At 39.4% G+C, this 20,432-nt stretch overlaps 2 protein-coding genes across 2 annotated transcripts in view; one reads left to right on the top strand and one right to left on the bottom strand.

The window, feature by feature from the left end:
* LOC131234440 (AP-2 complex subunit alpha-1-like) overlaps positions 1 to 7,114 on the top strand; it is a 111,629-nt gene extending 104,515 nt beyond the window's left edge. Inside the window, exons 25-27 of the mRNA XM_058231313.1 lie at positions 5 to 76; positions 6,389 to 6,468; positions 6,540 to 7,114. Coding sequence (XP_058087296.1) covers positions 5 to 76; positions 6,389 to 6,468; positions 6,540 to 6,690 — 303 coding nt within the window. The 3' untranslated portion in view covers positions 6,691 to 7,114. The remainder of the gene's footprint in view (positions 1 to 4; positions 77 to 6,388; positions 6,469 to 6,539) is intronic.
* A 1,715-nt stretch (positions 7,115 to 8,829) lies between these two features.
* The window catches only part of LOC131234439 (DDT domain-containing protein PTM-like), a 28,129-nt gene continuing 16,526 nt past the window's right edge, over positions 8,830 to 20,432 (bottom strand). Inside the window, exons 4-9 of the mRNA XM_058231312.1 lie at positions 12,276 to 12,561; positions 12,055 to 12,179; positions 11,480 to 11,937; positions 11,357 to 11,385; positions 10,640 to 11,248; positions 8,830 to 10,532 (exon numbers count right to left, since the gene is read on the bottom strand). Of these exons, the coding sequence (XP_058087295.1) occupies positions 9,565 to 10,532; positions 10,640 to 11,248; positions 11,357 to 11,385; positions 11,480 to 11,937; positions 12,055 to 12,179; positions 12,276 to 12,561 (2,475 nt within the window). The 3' untranslated portion in view covers positions 8,830 to 9,564. The remainder of the gene's footprint in view (positions 10,533 to 10,639; positions 11,249 to 11,356; positions 11,386 to 11,479; positions 11,938 to 12,054; positions 12,180 to 12,275; positions 12,562 to 20,432) is intronic.

Raw genomic sequence — 20,432 nt, 5'->3', positions numbered from 1 at the left:
TCAGGATCCGAATCCAAACAATCTGGTTGCAAGTACAACCTTCAACTCTGAGAGTACTCGGGCAATGCTTTGCTTGGTAAGCAATAAATGCTTGCTTTCTTTTCTAGCACCTGCAGCCAAGCCGCTGGGTCCCAATGCACAATTGGTTCTATGCAAGGTTTAAAACCTTGAAATCCGTACTCGGATCACTATCTGGTTGAGGTGACTCAGTTCAGACACAACACAACTTGATTGAGTTTTTTAGTATTTGGTTTTACTTAAATAAAGTCTAAAGGCAAACTTTCTTTCTGAAAGGCTACAAATTTTTATTCAAAGAAATGAAAATACCAAATATGTGCTTAAGAGTGAAATGGAATGATCCATAGTGAGGGACCCTTTCTTCACTAGCTCATTGTGAGACTACCTGACACTTCATCAGCATCAGTCTGAATGATAGAAAACTTGGCTTTCAATTCAAAATGGCAGTTAAAGGCTTAACATCTGTTCTCTGGGATACATGACTCAAACCACTGAGGTCCTGTTTTTTAATTAATTAATTAATTTTTATTGTTGCCCGATAAATGACATTCCAAGGGTCCTCTCCGATGATTAACTTCCCAGAGAAACAAGACAGGAACTTGTGAAGCTCATCCCTAAGGGCAAAAACCTCCTTGATGCTTGTCCCCACCTCCCACAAGGCCTGGAGAAAGCCATCATGCCAAAGAGCACCCATTGAAATTAAGCTTTAAGACGCCCAGTTAAGGTGGGTTTCACTTTGCCTTATCCTCATCCCTTACCCCCAATGAATCCCTCCTATCCAATCCTGTGGGAGGTCCGAATGTGGCAGCTCCTAAAACTTTGGCCTAGCTATAACCCAAACAATGGTTAGCGATCAAGAGCAACTTGGCTTAAAGAAGGCAACAAGAATACAAAAATAAAAATCATTGCGCTAGTGACTAGGCAAGGAATGACAAGATTAACCGTGTTGTTATAGATGATAGAAGGATTGAAGAAAACCGGGTTATGATCGCTTTCCTATAGCATTCTTCTAGTTATATAGTTCAATTGTTGGGGGGTCATACAAGATAGTTAAAATATTGGATTATTATTATTATTTATTTATTTATTTGAAGTGGTGAAGGGTGATTTAGTTACTTTTATGATGAAATTTTACAATAGAGTTCGATTGTCGTCAGAGTTAGGAGCTTCATTTATTGCTATTATTCCGTGAGTTGAAGCCATAAAAATTTTGGAAGATTACAAGCCAACAAGTCTTATTGGGGGGCCATATAAGATAGTTAAAATATTGGCTTCTAGGTTTATGGTGGAATGTTATCAATTATGTCCAAGGTGTGTTTGTCGCCGGTTGAGAAATCCTAGACAATGCGATCATAGCGAAATATTGGCTTCCAGGTTTTGGGTGGTCTTGTAAATGTTACTTTTATGGCTTCCATTTAAGATCATAGTTAAAATATTGGCTTTTAGGTTTTGGGTGGTTCTTGTGAATGTTATCTCTAATGTCCAAGGTGCGTTTGTCATGGGTAGACTAATGTTGTCACATGTGATCACATAGACGATTATGCCATCGCATATGTCATTCTGGACCAGTGAACCACATTAGCCATAGTTATGCGGTTATGCCATTATGTACCTAGTATGCGATGGCGCAACCTACCAATAGTTAGATTTTTGATTGTTTGGACTCTTTTTTTTTGCTTCATTCTCTCACTTTTTGCCTCCCACTCCCCTATGTTCACAACTCTCTCTCTCTCTCTCTCTCTCTCTCTCTCTCTCTCTCTCTCTCGCTAATACTCTCGTCTCTTAATCTCTCTAGTCTCTTAACTCCCTTATTCTCTCTCACACTCTATTACTCTCATCCTTTCTTAAAATGAAATCAATAAAATTTATATATTGTTTTTTCACATTTTTTTAGTATATGCATTCATCGAGTAGTTGTTAGTTGACTTGCTATAGTCTAATAGTCTAATAAAACTACAAAAAAGAAGAAGAAACAATTCTCTTCACTTGTAGTATTTTTACATAATTTTTCATTTTCCTTCATTTTTTATTTTTTCTTCTTCTTCTTCTTCTTCTTCTTTTTTTAATAAATAAATCTCATGGGGTTGTGTTATCGCATAAGCACACCCCCTTGGGTTGCATAGGATCGCCTATGCTACTTGACAACATTGGGGGTAGACACATATTGGATAGTGTGCTCGTAGCTCATGACTAAATGGATTCCTGGTGTAGGGAAGGAAAAAAAATGATATCATATGCAAGTTGGACCTTGACAAAGCGTACAATCACGTTCATTGGGACTTCCTTGATTACATGCTGGGATGCTGGAATGTGGGCAAAAGTGGAGAAAGTGGATCTAAGAATGCATCCAGTCGGCCAACTTCTTGATATTGGTCAATGGATCTTAGAAAGGCTTCTTCAATGCATCAAGGGGTCTCTAGCAGGGTGATCTGCTTTCCCCTTCCCATTCGTGGTAGTTGTTGAGGCGCTCAGTAAAATGCTGGATAAAAGTCAATTGATCAATCTTATTCGCGGGGATAGGGTGGAGAACATGGGGTTTTAGATTTCTCACCTGCAATTTGACAATTTTGTTTTTGGATGTAGATCGTATTATAGTGGATAATTGGAGGAAGATTTTTGAGTTGTTTTGAAGTGCTCTTGGATTTGAAGTTTAATATTCTTAACTGTGAGATGTTGGGTGTTTGTATCTTTAGGGATGAGGTGGTGAGATTGGCGGTGTTTGGGTAGTGCGGGTTCTTTTCTTGCATTGTATCTTGATCTTCCATTAGGCATTTGCAAGCCGGCAAAGCGTTTGTGGGATAGGTAATCAAAAGAGTAGAAAGAAAGTTGTTAGGTGGAAGAGTCAGTATGTCTCTAACTTACTGTTGTACTTCATGCCCCTTTTAAGGTGTCTAAAATTTGTTTTGGATAGTTTGGACAGGTTTAGACAGGATTTTCTATAGCACGGTTCCAAAGAAAAAAAACAAATTGTCACCTTTTGTGATGGGAAGAGGTATGCAACCCCTATGGGGAAGGGGGGACAGCTATAATCAAGGGTGTACACGAACCGAGCTAGCTTGGTTAGCTCGCTCGACTCGACTCGAAAAAGCTCAATTCGACTCGGTTCGAAGCTGAGTTCGAGCCCGAGTTGAGCTGATTTTTTGAGCTCGAAAATGAGTTCGAGCCGAGTTTGAGCTGGCCTCAGCTTGTCTCGACTCAGATAGAACCCAGCTCGAATCGAACTCGGATTGAACTAGTTTGGTGACTCGGTTACTTTGATATTGATGTTGCTCACCAAGTGTTTGATAAAATGACTCAAAGAAGTGTGGTTGGTGGCAAAGAAGGTATGTATATGAAACCAACACCCCTCTTTTCTTGATTTTTATGTTGCTTAGAAGGTGTTTGATAAAATACCTGTAAAACCATTTCTGCTATCTCAAATACAGTGAGATTTTGAAGGTGGAGTCAAGGTGTTTGTGAAAATGCTGCAATGGTGAACTCGGCTCGATCTTGGCTCGAATTTGGCTCAAACTGGCCCGAGCTGCTGACCGAAGCAAGCCGAGCTGGCCAGTCAGGCTCGAGGACCGAGCCTAGCTGAGTTCAGCTAAGTTCAAGCTGAGGTCAGCTAGCGGCCGAGCCGAGTCGAGCTGAGGCCAACTCGACTCAGTTCGACTCGATGTACACCCCTAGGTATAATGGATTTAGGGATGATAAACCTCACTTTTTTAGGTAAATGGTTGTGGAGGTTGATACGGAAGAATGGAGCTTATAGAGGGGTTATTGCAAGCATGGGACTCAAGAAGGGAGATGGTGCGTAAATGAATATTCTATTTATAGGGCTTCAGGTTTATGGAAGGAGGTTATAAATTGCTAGTTAGGTTTAAGGAGGGGGTTAGCTTCTCTCTTAGTGATGGCATTGAGATCCTGATGCGGGGGCATCTTGGTGTGATTCCAAGGATGCACCGTATCTCCATGCTAGGGTGGGATGGCCCACGAGGTGGGGTCTGTGAAATGCTGAATGGCCACGAGGTTGGGCCCACTGTGGGACCTGTGTGGAGTGGGGGTTGCCCACGAGGTCTCACATGGGTTCGCCTGGGGGGTCTGCATATAGGGATAAATTGGTCATTCCTTATCAACTTTCGAGCTTTTGGTGTGTTGGTCGGTTGCTTGTTATCAGAATGGTATCGTAGTGAGAGTCCAGTGTTCAAGTCTCCTCAACGGCATGGGTGGATGATGTGGGGGCATCTTGGTGTGATTCCACGGATACACCATATCTCCACATTAGGGTGGGGTGGCCCACGAGGTGGGGTCAGTGAGATGCAGAATGGCCACAAGGTGAGTTCCACTCTGGGACCATGTGATTCGGGGACCCATGCGATTCGGCGAACTGTGCGAAGCGGGAGTTGCCCATGGGGAGGTCTTGCCTGGGTTTGCCGGGTAGGGCCTGCATATAGGGATAAACTGGTCATTCCCCATCAACTCTAGAGCTTTTGGTGCACTGGTCAGTTGTCTGCTATCAGATCCACTTTTGGGAGGATGTATGGGTTGGCAGAGGATCGCTTTAGTTTTGAGTTTCGAAGATTTAGCTTGGTTATCTCCAACAAGGAATACCCCTATTGCTTGTTGCTTCTCTACATGTGGTGATGTAGTTGTTCCATCTCCTTAAAGTAGGAGTTTATCATATGAGGAAGCAAATGATTCATTAAGCTGTTGGAGCATCCTCGTTTCTGCTATCCAACTTTGGGTGTGGGGGACGCGATGGTGTGGATCAAGGAGAAGTCCGCTTCTCTGTTTGCTCTTTCTACAAATTGCTTCAAAGATCCTCAATAGGAGAGATGTGGCCACATTTCCAAAGTCTGGTTCAATGGCGCCCCTCCTAAAATAGTGAGTTTTGGTTGGTTGGTGGGTGGGAAGAGAGTCCTCACAATCGACAACTTTCAAGAAAAGGTTGATGGTGGTTACCAACATGTGTGATGTGCATGAAAGATGTGGAAGATGCGGAATCAGTTAATCATCTGTTCATTCACAGCCCTTTTGCTCAAAGGGTGTGGGATTGCTTTCTTAATCTTCTTAGAGTTTCATGGGTGATACCAGGGACAATTGAAGAGTTGTTCTTGGCTTGGCATGGAGGAGGGGCTGGAAAAGAAGGTAGGGTGGTATGTCAGCTTGCTCAAAGGGTGTCAGCTTGCTTTCTTAATCTTCTTATATGATCAATTTGGGGGGAGAGGAACAGTAGGTGTTTCCAGGATAAGAGTAGATTGGTGTTGGAGGTGTTTAGAAGGGCTAGGCTAGATATAGTGGGATGTGCCTCTTGTTTAAATGCCATCAATGATTGTAATTTTTCTTCCTTGTTTGGGTTATAGGAGTCATTCTCGCCTTTCCTTTTCATCGGTGCTCTGCTTTAATAAAAGTTTGTTACCTTCCAGAAAAAAGGGGGGAAAAAACTCCGATTCTCTGGTAGAGTATGATGGATGATACTTAGGCACTTACAAATTACTTCGAAATGGCATACATGGTATACAAGTAATTCAAATTACCATCCAAATTATTCATCATCATCATCGACATCCAAGCCTTATCCCCAACCACTTCAGGTCAGCTACACAAATTGTGTGCTGCCATTCCACTTTATCAAGGACCGTATCCTTAGGTCATCAAGTCTTTTCTTATATCTGACTATCAGATTGGTAAGCATTTATTGAACTGTTAAAATTGAAAAATTATCCATTGATCTAATTAATTTCAGCAAACATCTATCCACAACCAGAGGCCAGGATTGTTCAACCAATATGATTTTTCAATTGCAACTCAGTGACAGTTGGTTCCACAATTTAGTTGGTTTCGTTTGAATTGATATATTCCATGTGTATCATTCTAATTGCCTGTGTATGATGCAATAACTCCCCTAAATTGAAACCAAACTAGAGGGAGAACTTGACTGGCAAATCTGATGTTGTCAGACAGACTTGGGCTCTTCCAAATGAAGTTCATACTGGTGTGCCAATTGGAGTTGGGTTTCTGACTCCACTCTGTAACAGGTTCTCGTGGTGGGTTCCATGCTATATTTCCACAATAATTAGCAAATTCTCTTGATAAGCAAGCATGAGCAGTTGAAGGGACTGTATGTTTACGAAACAAAAGGAAAAAATTGGCTGTTGACCATCATGTGTTTTTGCTTTGTGCTGAAAAATGTCATAGGCAAGTCCCAACTTCCAATTTTTTACCCAGTTTTTAAATCTATTAGAGTTTTTACCGTTTCTTTTCCTTCCTTCTAAATAGAAAAGTGCTGAGTTTGGAATCAACCCATCCAGTTTTATACTATGGTTATGTGTCGAGCTTTGTGAAGTTGATTTAGGTCCACTATCTAATAAAACCTTGTTTTACATTTTAGATTAGAGTTGAAACAGATCCATCAGACAGAACCCAGCTTCGGATGACAGTTGCTTCTGCAGAACCAACTCTAACATTAGAGTAAGTTTCTCTTTCTCCCAACAGTCAAGTTTTTGGTTGTCAAAGAGGACTCTGAACATACTTCCATACAGGTTGAAGGAGTTTATCAAGGAACAATTGGTCAGTATCCCCACAGCTCCCATGGCTCCATCGGCACCTGCACCAGCACTGCCTCCGGGGCAACCAGCTGTTGCAGCTGCAGCATTAACGGATCCCGGTGCCATGCTTGCTGGTTTGCTTTGAGGAATTTGGTGATTGATGTGGCGTGCCGATTTGTTTACTATGATTGTACCTGAGAAAGATCCCAACCCCCTGCAGCACCGCAATTGCTGAAGTGGAGCTGCATGGGAGAGGATTGTGGTACAATGCAAGGGCTGGCGGAATAAAGGTGAGCTCATTGTGTGATCGGCATAGTATTGGAGTGGATTTCTTTTGTGGGGGCTTTTAGATTCTTTCGGGGTGTAGTTTTTACCCTTTTGGTGAGGGTATCGTTGTGTTGGGTGACCGGTCTTTTACGGTTTCGCAGGATCAGTTTCTGTAACCTGATATTTGAGAATGTATTAGGGCATGGGTGAAAGCACTTGTAACAACAGTTTGCATTTGTGGGCAATTCCATGGTTATATATTCAATAAAGAGCGGCAGGAAGAAACATGAACAGTTTTGGCCCTTCTTGAGTTTTTATTCTCCATTTGGATACTTTGCAAAATGCCAATTTACCTCACACTGTGCAAGTAAATGGAGCCGAGGCAAAAAAAATTTGTTGGTTCACATAGACATGGGACGTCATCACAGGTTGTCTGCCTAGGTGATGGCAAGAGTGCGCAAGGCATCTTTCCCTCAAAAAAAAAAAAAAACAGAACAAATTAATTACTAAACAGTAAAAATGGGAGCTTGAATGCAAGTCATTTGGTAAATTTTGAAATCCTCTTCTTTATGCGGAGATCAGTCCTGTTCTTTAGTTAAGATATCGGGCAATTTGACAATTGACTGACCAATTTGCCTATTAGGTTCCTTAACTTTTAAGGTTCGTCTCTTCCTATAATGTCCACTTCTGAAATGGTGTTCCAAAATAGCCCTTTTTAAAACTATGCAAAGCCGAGTGTGGAGATTACATCTTAAATGTAGCCAACTTTCTATAACTATGCAAAGCTGGGTGTGGAGATTACATCTTAAATGTAGACAACTTTCTGTCATGAACAAGTGTTAGCAATCAATCATCCCCAAGAACCTTCTCAGCCCCTAAACAATCTTCGAGGTACCAAAGTAAATTTAGCCTCCTTTCGGTCTAGGATCATCTTTCAATGATCCAAACTATTTGTATGATGGGCCGACCTCATACAACTGTTTTCTTGGAATGTCACATTGGGTGCTTGTGAAATCATTAAATGGTGAATATATATATAGTGTTTGGATTGGCAATACGCAAAGTGATAAAAATAATAATAATTTATATCAGAATATTTCAATTCACTGATCATAATACTCTTCCTAGGAATGTCTCGTTTGGGTGCTTGTAAAATCATCAAGCGCTAAATATTTTTCTAGACATGGATACTAGTGGTTGCATGATAGGGAGTGCCATGTTTGACATTCACGCATGTGATGGGTACAGGCCATCGAAGTTGTCCATTTGTCCCCAAAACTCAGGCTGTTTGAAAATCATATGGCCTACACTGGTGAACAGTTTGGATTTGTATGGCTACCATTAAAAGACTCCCGGAAATTGTGGAGCCCATTCATCATTTGCATTGAAATTGGCTCAATGGCATACTTTTATATCAGCCCTATTGTGTGGATTGAAGATATTAGGGGAATTATATGCACTGCACTTTTTTTTTTTTTATAATAACTAGGTAAATGCTTCAAAAGCCAAATACATTAGCAAAAAATAACAAAATATAACCAATTTTACATGCAACGCCTGTTTTCTTAAAATTTTACAAGCATCCAGAACGACCCGCAGCCTTTTGAAATTAAACCAAGGGTACATTATTTATATAAAAGTTCTTGTGTTTTCCCAAAAGACCCTGATCCAAATCCTGACATTTTGCATTCTAGTAAACAACCACCACTTTTATCTGTATTATGAAATGGTTCCTGCAAACCAAGTTCCAGCAAGCTAAACTTGTATACATCATCCCAAGGAAACACACGGGTTTAAGGTGTCTTCCTCCAATGGTAGAGGGCGCCTTTAGAGCATGATGGCCCCTTGGAAACGGGAACAGGTAGGGCCCACTATTCATGGCCTATTACAGATGGAATGTCATTCAACAAATCAATGGCCTCAGGGTTCAAGAGTAATAAAAATCATTCGCAGACCAAGTGAGGGGTAGAGTGACCCTGCAAGCCAACATTCACAGGCACTAAAAAAACAGCAGGTATTGGGTTGTCTTAAATCAAATGGCAGGAAGTCATTTGAAAAGTTGCAAAATATTTGTTGCTAATATCAAAGGCTATACTTACACGAACAAATCCAACATGTTAAAGCATTTAATTAAAAAAAAAAAACCAACACCTCTGCTCATCCTTTGAAGAACATCAAAAATGAAATTCAAATACCCCAAAGCCAAATCAATACGCAACTTTCAGGGCTTTTCTCCTAATGGGAACTGTACCGAACAACTGCAAAGCTTGAAAGATCAAACCAACAACAAGCTCCACAATCACGCGTCCAAAACTAGTTCCCCCCAAGAAGATAGAACATGACAGATGAATGAGATTCTCAAAGTGACTACTACCTTTCTCATCAATTTTGTATATATATTTTCAAAAGAGGTGTGTCATCCTTTCAAAATGATAATCGGCGGGATGCAAAAACCAGTGCATTCACACGCTTGAGTTTACTCGGGAAATTAAGTTTTGGAAATGAGCAGTGTCCCTCCCTATTGTCTTTTAGAAGCTTCTCTCCCATGGGGTCTCTCTCCCCAACTTAAAAGCCATCTTATCAAACTGTCTGATGTTGCTGCTCCTCCCCCCACCCCAACCCCCTGATAATATACAGCCCTGGCCTCTTACCAATTCATTGGTGAGAAAAAAAATACCAGTTCTCAAATGTCAATCTCAGAAAAGGGAAATAATACCAGTCAGACAACTTGAATCCAGTAACCTGTGTCAACCTATCGCCAATCCCGGCAGCGACCACATCTCCACCTATTACCACATGATGGTGGTTCGTCCCATGGTGAACAGTGGCTATGTATCTGCAGGGAGCAAGTTTCACATATGAGATCAGGGGCAGGTTGGGCGTGTGTGCACATCTGACATGGCACCAACTCATCACCCGCAGGCTTGGCCACGGCACCAAATTCCTGGGGACCTGCTCCCATGCCCATTTCGTATGCTTCAAATGAGTTGTAGGGGGACATTGATTGACAGACAGTTCCCATATCGTCATAAACCGAGGGATCCAACCAATTCCCTGACACATCCACAGGCGCTTCAAATAGGCCATCCACCCGTTCATCCCCAGTTGACAACAACTCTGTAAAAGAAAAGTACGTTTGAGGTTCAAACTCCATGCTCCCACCTTCAAAGTCAGCCAACTCGCTGGCAACTGGAAACTCCCATTCTACTCCAGGACATGATGCTTCCTCCTTAGTGTTTATGGGAGGGTTTGTTTCATGGGTTGCAGCTTCCTCATTTTCCTGCTTCAAATGCCTTCTGACTGGTAGTTTTTGTGGGGTCTGGGACAATGCTGCAGTTGCTGTATGCCAATCAGGTTCAATTTCTGGCGTCTGCTCTGTAATCGGCTCGACGTTTTGCAGTGAGAATAGAAGAGGGTCATTGTCCTCTTCTATGACTGTATTCTCTGTTTTCACATTCTCTGCTTTCACATTCTCTGTTTTCAGATGTATGACTGGAGTAGTTGTTTCTCCTACTTCAAGTTTTCTCAAGGAAGTTGCTGATACAGGTGGTGTGATGCTGCCTTGCTTCCTCGAAGCCCTCTTCAGCAGCGTCTTCATGCGTTCTGGATTTGTGTATGGGCATATGGGAGAGATTTTTCTTCGGCACTTGCAGCATCTGAACCCCTCCAATTCAAAAATTTGGTCTTCCTTGAGCTGGACAGCATCCGCATGGTACCAATCTAGAGATGACAAAAAAGAAAAAGAAAAAGGCACAAACAAGGTCATGGAAAAAAAAAAAAAAGTTTCCAAGCATAATATATGAGTTTTACATCTGATGCAGGCTTACTTGAGCAAGTTTGACAGCGGATATACATCAGATCCGAATTGTATGGTTGGGAGCAGAGGATACAACGAGGTTCCATAGACGGATCCATATCTACAGTGCCTCCAAGAAGAATGTTCTTGAGCCTGAAGTCTGTGCCAGATTCAGATGTCTGTGCCTTCTTCTTCTTCCATATCAGACCATTTGTAAGGCATGACCCATGTCTACTTTTGCGTCCCGAATCAGGAGTGGGAGCGGGTGGCTTCCTCTCCGAGTGGTTTTCCAATTTCTCGATTGTCAGCGGTATGTGACGGAATCTATCTTGGTGCACACTGAATCTATCTTGCTGCACGCTGAATCGATCTTGCTGCAAACTGAATCTATCTTCCTGCACACTGAATCTATCTTGCTGCACACTTTTAGTAATGTGATGATAACCATCCTGCTGCATGCTTTTAGTATTTGAAACCATCTGATGTTGCCCTTGCGGAGACAGTGGAACCTTTGGAAGCTTCTTATAGCTCTCTACAACAGCAGATACAGCTTGATGGCACCTGTTGCATGTGAACATGAATTCCAATCCATCTTTCATGTCAACTGTTGACGGTACTGTACAATCCTTGTGACAGCAACCTGAACAGCAAACAGAAAACAGCAAACAAAATCATCGGCATTTATCAGACCAACCAGTATATATCATGTGCAAGCAGAGCAAGTGCTAGAGGGCTTGTGTTTCTATACCTTGACATGAACCGCACTTGACAGCATTCCTGTGAATCACATCCAAATATTCATTAGATGAACTAGCGGGAAATTGTTGAAAGAGAATATCGTAGTAGCAAAACACTGAAACAGCACATATACCTGAGAAAAACATCCTGTTGACAGAGAGCACAGGGGCACTTGTCATCCCTGCACACGAGATAAGAGAATATATCCTTCTGACAAGCTTTCAACGGCCTTCTCTGGAACTTTGAAAAACACTGCAACTGCTCCGCAGAAGATGGCAGGGGATACCTCTCTGCCTTCTCTTCATAATCTTTTATCAGATACAGAGGGATGTGATTTTCAGAAAACCACATCCTTTCCATACCATCTTGGCTTGTCTCTACTTCTACAATATTCTTCATTATCCGTGAAGGGAGATGCTTCTGATTACCAAAGGCCAATGCGTATCTTGTCTTCCCCTCTACAATCTTTTTATCGCGAATGACTGCATTTCTGAAAGTAAATGTTTCAGTGTCTGACGCTTTCCCATCCTGAGAAACTTGGTCTGGACGAACAAGATCATTCCATCTTACATGAGCATCAAGACATCTGACCTGATATACATTGCAGTTGAAAACATAGGTTACTGAAACAGTTCAATAATGCTCAGGTCTCAGAAGTGCCTGACCATCTGATAAGCAATTAATCAATGGGAGAAAATGTGAACAAACCTGAAAAGCAAGCTGTGATGCATTCTTACTCATTTCTACTGCAGCTCTCCAAGCAAGCCGTCGGCTCCTTCTAGGAATTTCAGAAGCTTGACTGTAATTAATACCGAAAATCCCTTTATAACCACCTGATACGCAGCAGATATGAAATCTTAAAGATAGAAAGAGAAACAATGGAGAAGAAGTCAAGAGAGATTATCCAAACACAGTCAAAGTATTCTTACCTTGACGAGCAGCTCTCTTAACAATGGAGTGTGGTAGAATCCCTTTCTGAAATACCAGCTTCGATAGTTTCCCACCTCTCCACCAGTTAATGTGACTCCTGGAACTTGCATCGGGTGTGATTTCAGATGTAGCAGATTGTTTCCTGTTCTTTCTAACGGGTCCACGTTTTTTAGCTGGTCCAACAACACATGTGGTGGCCTGAGTTGTAGAAGACTCAACCGACCAATCATCCACTGGTTTAACCCAGCCACCAGAAAGAGCAAGTATGTGCATATTTTCCTCGAGCTGCAAACACCACATAAGATGTCATCAAATATTCAAAAAATATAATATATGCACATGCACATATGTATGTACAAGTGTATTCATATATCACATTATACAAATATTTGTGCATGTGTATCTGTAGTTGTACATAACGTGCATAAAATATTCACTTTTCCAATGAAACAAAGAAACATACCAAGGCTATATGCATTAGAAGCAATAGCTACCGAAAGACAATGTAAATATTCTACTGGACTCTTTTTAGTCTCCATGGATAGAAATAATTAGAAAACTTAAAACACAACATGATTAGAAAATACTGGAGCGTATCACAGCAAGGTATTCCGTATCGCTAATGGTGGCCTTAACGGTCACCACCATTACTGATATTTACAGCCGATACGGGGGCGTAACGACTGTTACGACCACCGTAACAGTTGAAAATTTTCTTTTGCTCAAAAAATTCTGAAAAAATATTTAGAAAATCAAGAATAATGTAGATATTCCAAATATGTATTCATTTTTTTTGTTTTGAACATGTTTATGGTAGTGGAGCGGTTCACTCTTTGGTGAGAGTGTTGTATCAGGTTGTCTAGTGAATTTGTGAGCATGATTATATGTATCTAATGCTTACACATCACAATCAAGCATTAAAACTATAAATAAGAAAAAATGCATAAATACTACTTTTTCAATTTTTTGAAAAAAAAAAGCCATCGGAGCTTCTATTCGCTCAAATCATTTCAATCTACGCTTTTAATATTAAAAACTACAGTAAGAGTGGTCGAAATCTATTGTAAAATGATCTAGAAGAGTTTTTGAAATGAGGAAAGTAAAAAGAAAAAAAAGGGAGAAATGGATCTAAATAGAAAAAATAAAATAAAATAAGTGGTTGTTACGGTCGTCATGCCCTGTAACGGACTTTACGGCCACCGTAATGGCCGATACGGTCCCAAAAAATCAATTGCCCCGTTTTACCCCTGTATCGCGTAATGGTCATGGCCGTTACCTATATGTATCGGCCTTTACGGGCGTATCTTAACGGATACGGAACACCTTGTATCACAGTATATTACCAGATAAAATAATGATTAGAAAATACATATACTGAAGATACAATTTTTCTTACCAAAATAAGCCACATTTTTAGTTTTTACTCAAAGAAGAAAGTTGAAATGAAAAGGGCAAGTGGCAGAACCAAAAGGATGCGATAGAGGTAGTAAGAAAAGACTTGAAGATGATAATAAATCAGTGTAAAGCTGACAGTACAAAAAGCTCTGGCATTAATAGTTGTGTCTGCAAGTAGGATTCAAAGAAAGTACCCTTTTTATGGCAGTGCTAGAGATAATATCAAACAAAGGTCAAGGAAATGTAAGAAACATATCACAATATCTGTTACCAAAAGAATTTCAGAAGCTGCTACTATGATAAAAGTGGAAATTTGGAAACCTGAGCCTATTGCAACAACCATTAAAAATTAAAAATGCTTGTCATAACAGTGCTATTTATTTAGTGCAGAAATCAATATGTTTTATTCTGAGAATTAGTGAATTTAAAAGAAGAATACTTTGGTGTAGGGGCATGTGTTCCCAATACAAATATAATGCTTGATGACACCTTTAGGGCCTGTTTAGATTCATGGAAAGGAAAGAAAACACCATTTCCCATGAACTAACTTTCTACTGTTTGTGAAGGCTTTTTCGTGGAAATTAGTGGGAAACACCATTTCTCATTTCCTCTCTTTGTTGAAACTTTCTACTATGCCACACGTGCCACCATCCATCTTCACTTGGGCTCCACATGTACAAGCGCCTCACATGTGTGTCATGTGTCAACTTTCCATTGTATTGTACATGTGCCACCATCCATCTTTCGCTGGTGCCCCACATGTGCCATTGTCCATCTTCAATTGCTCTATACGTGCCATAGGTGCCAATGTGCCACCATCTACCTTCAAGTGCTCAGATGGCGTCAAATGTGCAAATGTGTCGCTTGTGTCACAAGTACCACCATACAACTTCAAGAACCCCTCATGTGTCATGTGCGACACCATTAAGCTTAAGCACCCACATGTGCCATCGTCCATCTTCAAGCGTCTAATATGTGTCATGTGTTAATCTGACACACGCACATGCCAATAACTACCAAGGAAATTTTCTCAAGAATTTCTTCTTTAATTTTGCCAAACAATAAATTTGGAAAATTGCCCCAAATTTTGTAGGAAAATCTTATTTAAAAAACAAACATTAAAAAACAAGATTCCTTTCCCACAATTCCCTGAAAATAAAGTTTCCCAATAAACAATGTTTCCTTTCCCACATTTTCCACATATCCAAACAAGCCCTTAGATACAAAGTTTAGCACTTTAGCTTAAAGGTGCAGTCACGGATTTCATAAAAATAAAACATAAAGGAAAATCTCCAAACCTCAGAACGCACAAGTGACACCCAAGTAACCATATTCCCTGAATCACCTCCATTTATTTGAGGACCAGAAATATTTTGGGAGACCTTCCAAAAGAGCCTCTACCCTCCAATCCAAACAGCAGGACTGTAAAGGGACATCTGAACCAGACCTTTGTGAATTGAGTGATCCCTTAAAACTCCGTCAATTACACAAGGCTATTGGTTTCCAAGAGGAGCCATCCATGAACATAATAGGCAGGATTGTCCAACTAGAAACAACTTTATCCCTTGACATGATGATACTCCTTTGAATTTGGGCCTAATAAGAGCCCACTTCATTAGGCTACTCTTTTTTCCTTTTCTTTTTCTTTTTTCCCTTTTGGCTAACCATGCTGTACAATAGGGCCTTCACATCATTAAATATTCAGTTATTACCCACTTTCCAAACTCTGAGAGCAATGGGAAACATCTGAAAAATATCATTTCCCTTTCTTCGCCCATTACCTTGTTCTTGCCCAATGTTTTTACTATCAGTATCGACGGATGTATCGCACCCTTGAGATACGGAAACGTATCGGGTATCGCATGGGAAATATCAGAGATGTATAACATAATATTGCTATTTTTAGGAAACAATGGAAAGTTGATTGAATTTTTCAATGAAACTTTAAGGGATGTTCAAAAAGACGGCATTACACACTTAGAATTCATAATATTACAAAAATCAAGTACGTACAATAAATTTTCTTGGCATAGGGTACTAAAACCATGCGATGTCAGATAGAAGTGATGCAACCGTATCAAAAAACAATGCATATAAAAGTTTTAAAAAAATAAAGAAATCACTAATATTTCTATAATTCATATCACTTATCGGCACATTCAATGTACTAAATACTGACACTGGATATGTTCTACAATCTATGGTGCATTTATTTAAAAGTATATTTTTTAAATTATTTTTTATAATGTATTAATAATTTAATTTAATTTAGAAAATAAATAAACAAGTGGGTGATGTTAAAATCAATATACACTCATGAATACAAAATATTGGGCATACATAACATCTAGTCAATCTAATTGTTTTCAAATCAAATTATTGTTAATTAATTTTTGACATTTTTAATTAAGAATATATTTTTTTTTAATTTCGAAAAGTTCCATCAATCTGCAATATATTGACCGAAATTGGGAAGTTTCCCAACTAAAGGAATGGTGTCTTATCAGTACTATGCAATATCAATAATATCGGCCAATATTATCGATACTGCAGTCATTGTTCTTGTCACACCCCCAACCTTTTTTATGCATGATCATGAAACACCAAAGAGATTGAGAAAGTATGGCTAAATTTTATGAACCAGAACACAATGGATGAAAAATGGATTGGTTTGTCATTGTGCATTTGACCACGAGGATTCTTTCCCCATCCATAAACTTTCCCAAAATCCCACAGCATCCCCTCACTTATAACTGAACCAAGCATGAAGGGAAGTGGCAACAAATTTGGGCAAGGGAGCAGGAAGCTTCTATTCCAAAATGCTGACAAGTATAAACAGCTGGGAAGGAGTAGTGTGAGTCTGAAATGTGGTTCGAAGCAGGAGCAGGTGAGTAAGTCCAAGGTGTGGTCCGAAGTGAGAGAGGCACCAAGATAGAAGGTTCATGCAATTAAGTCCTCACTAAGAAGAGAAAATACCACAGAAATCTGCATAAAAGTTGAATACATAAAATCTGGAGATAGAATTACTTCTTATATTTACATAATTTTAACAAAACAATCAAGCTACATTAAGAGAGAATTAATTATTAAAAAATTCAACATAGAAATTTTATTGATAAATGGATAATTTGAAACAAGTTATAAATTACAACTTACAACTTAATTTACAAATACAATTGACAAAAAATAAGTACAACTTAACAAAATATAAAAATTAAACATGCTTAAAATAGTTTTAGAAAAATTTAAGTACGAGAGAAAAACTGAGAGATTTGGAGCTTTGGAGTAAAGAATAGTGAAAATGGAGGGGGTCTGAATGGCTATTTATAGGCAAAAGTGCCCCAAATTTAAAAAATAAAAAATAAATTGCTCTCAAAGGTCATATTTCTGATTGTTGGGAAATATACGATCGCATATTGGTCGCATGTAAAAGTATGCCATTTTCCTAATAATCCACCCTTTTATTTGAAAGGTAACAGAACTTTATTGAAAAAAACACCAAAAAGGCGTCAAACTACAACAAAGGCCTTGCCATGTCAAACCAATCACTATGATTGATGGCAATAATACAATTACCCAATCTAAAACATCAAACTTCACCCCTTTTAAAAAACATCCCCCCACCCCCTCTCTCTCAAACCCCACATTACAACCAACAAAACTAACCACCATAATACCCTTTCTTTGCTACCTACTGCTCCCCTATGCCACACTACGAAGAGATCATCAATAGACCCCGGCATCACGCAAGAGGTGTTGAAAATAACAAGTCTTTTTCACATCTTTCAAGTGAATGCGTAGTGAATGAAAATAACAAATCTTTTTCACATCTTTCAAGTGAATGAACAAGTGGTTTACCAACTCCACATCCTTCATACACATAATGCAACAATTGGGGATCAATTGGGGATCATCAACGCTCATCGTTGCAGGTTATCTATAGTGCATGCTCTATTCCTTCCCACTAACCAAGCAAAAGTCGTGACCTTGGGAGGAGCCCCATAGGACCAAATGTAGGAGGTATGACCACACCTCACACCTAACAAGCAATTGGTCACCATCCTATAGAAAAATCAAATAGATAGCCATCTAGATTTGACATTGGTCCACATCATCGAAAGCACTCTCGCCAAAAGCAGCCTTGCATGATGGAGCCTTGGTAATAGCTGAATGAACTCATCCGTTAGGTTCCTCCTACAAGGTGTGACCAAAGAACTTCATCTCTGGAAACAGAGATACAGTGACGGAAGAGACCGAGCCCGACATTTAAACGCCTTCACCAATCTCTCCACCTAATCTTTAGAAGTGTGAACGTCCAACAACTCACTCTTGAGAATATTAACCTTTAAACCGGACACCACCTCAAAGCACCTGACTACTTAGGTTGTCCACCATCACATCATTTGCATAGCAAAATAGAAGGTCTGCAAACTAAAGATACGAGATATGAAAATCAGCATTCTCCATCCTGAAACAACTAATCAACCCAATAGATTGACTTTTTTCCATAATCTTACTCAAAGCTTCAACAACTACCAAAAAAAGCTTTAGTGACTACAACCAACAAAAGGGAGATAGCAGGTCTCCCTACCTAAGACCTCTTAACGCCTAAAATAAGCCTTTGGTAGATCCATTGACAAGTACAAAAAAATTAACTAATCGAAGAAATTATTGAATCAATCTCCTCCATTTCTGACCACACCTCGGCCTCCCCAACATGTAGTCTGGGAAGTCCTAGTTCACATGATCACACATATTCTCGATGTCCAGATTGCAAATTATTCCCTTTCATTTTCCATGTATTGCGAGTCTACGCACTTGTATATAATAAAAGCACTATCCAATATTTGCATCGTAGCCATAAATGCACCTTACAAGAACACACCTTGGGATTCGGAAATGGCATTCCTTGACATCGTCCGAAATCTAGAAGCCAGAATTTTAGCAAGGATCTTACGAGGACCCCTTATTTAATAGGGCTAAAATCTCATAAACACTAGGCACCTTGGACCTTCGGAATGATAGCAATGAACAATACCCCAAACTCTAACTAAATCCAGCCACTCACCCAAAAATTGGATAAGAAATTGAGCACGTCATCTTTCACTACCAAAAGACACCAATGGGACGCCATCTGGACCTACAACATTTTCCCTACCCAAAGTGTTAACAACAACTTTGACCTCAGGAAGGGCTTTTCTAGACCATTCACAACCACAAGAGAAAGTTGATTAAATTGAAGATTATCCAACCAAGGCCTCACCCAACCTTTATCCATGAGCATCTTCCTATAATGTTGCATTATAGAGTCGCACACCTAATTCTTTTCTTCTACCTTGTTTTTGTCCACCAACACAATGTGAATCATATATGCCTAGGCCCAAGGTATTCAAAATCAGTAATGTAATGGCCGTTATAGAAAAATGGGCCGTAACGGTCCCGTATCAGCCTAGTAACAGCATTTTTCAAAAAATAAAAAATGGTTGTAACGGTCGATACGAGGGCTGTAACGTCCACCGTTACCGTTTTGGTACACCTTTCCTAGCCCAGGCAATGTTGTCAAAATTGTTATCGTATTGCAAATCGTAGTAGGGTTTGAATCATATCGAATCATGAATCGTGAGATTTTTGTAAAAATAATTAAATCATAATTTTCTAAAAAAAAAACTCATCATCCTTTTGCCATCAATGTGCACCAAGTAATACCTTGTCATGATGGTGTTAAATGATTCTTATTCCTTTATTATTATTATTATTTTGTCTTTCAAGAATTTTTTCCTTAAAAAATACTAGGATCCTTTAATAATTTATGTTCTTGTTACCTTTCTTGAATGTAGAACCACGGTGGAAAAGCAGCCATTGATATTGTAGACCGAAGAAAAAAAGATATTTTAATTTCCAAACATCATTCGATAATACATATAAGTCAGCATGATTGTAACCATCCATTAAAACATTACAAGTAAGACATAATTAAATTTGGTGTTTCAACCAATTAAATAAGAAATCACAAAAAAAAAAAAAGAAATAAAAAAAAAAAAAAGAAGCTACATGATTTAATGTTGAAGAGAATATATAAAGTATAAATAAAATAATTTACCTTCTATAAATAATCTTAAAGCCCCCAACAATTTTAAAATATAAAATGAAAGCCAAGCGAATCTTAAAATAGAAAAGAACAAGTATAATTTGAATCATAAATCGTGATTTGAATCGTAAATTGCAAGATTCATATCATAGAATCGTAGGATTCATATAAAAAGGGATTTAAGGTTGGGATTCAAATAGTTTTGCTTAAGATTCGACTAAAATCATATATCGTAAATAGTAAATCCTAGGATTTTGACAACACTAAGCCCACGCACTAGCAACTCTTGGAAAAACTCAGTGTTTTTGGCCTCTTCTTTTAGCCACGTCGCTTATGAGCACTGCCTCCATTTTATCTCTTTTTCCTTTAGACAATTAATATATTCAAGAGAAAGGTTTGCAAGCGTGGCCTTCTCTTCCTCCAAAATCTCACCACCCTCTTTTAAATCAAAGCTTGGATTTCCCATAGGATAACCACTGCTTCTACTTCCCTCTCCTTCAACACCTCCTTTCTCTAGTCAATTCCTTTTCAAAAGCTTAAGAGGTTTTGAAATTGAATGAAGCCAACAAAGCCCTCAACCTCAAACAATTGTTACCACTTCTTACTAACTCTGCAAAACCCTCCTCTTGAAGTCACATAAGCTCGAACCAAAACAGCTTAGCGCTGAAAGGTC

This window comes from Magnolia sinica, chromosome 19, assembly GCF_029962835.1.
Source record: "Magnolia sinica isolate HGM2019 chromosome 19, MsV1, whole genome shotgun sequence".
Taxonomy (NCBI): Eukaryota; Viridiplantae; Streptophyta; class Magnoliopsida; order Magnoliales; family Magnoliaceae; genus Magnolia; species Magnolia sinica.
This window is presented reverse-complemented; position numbering and strand designations above follow the sequence as displayed.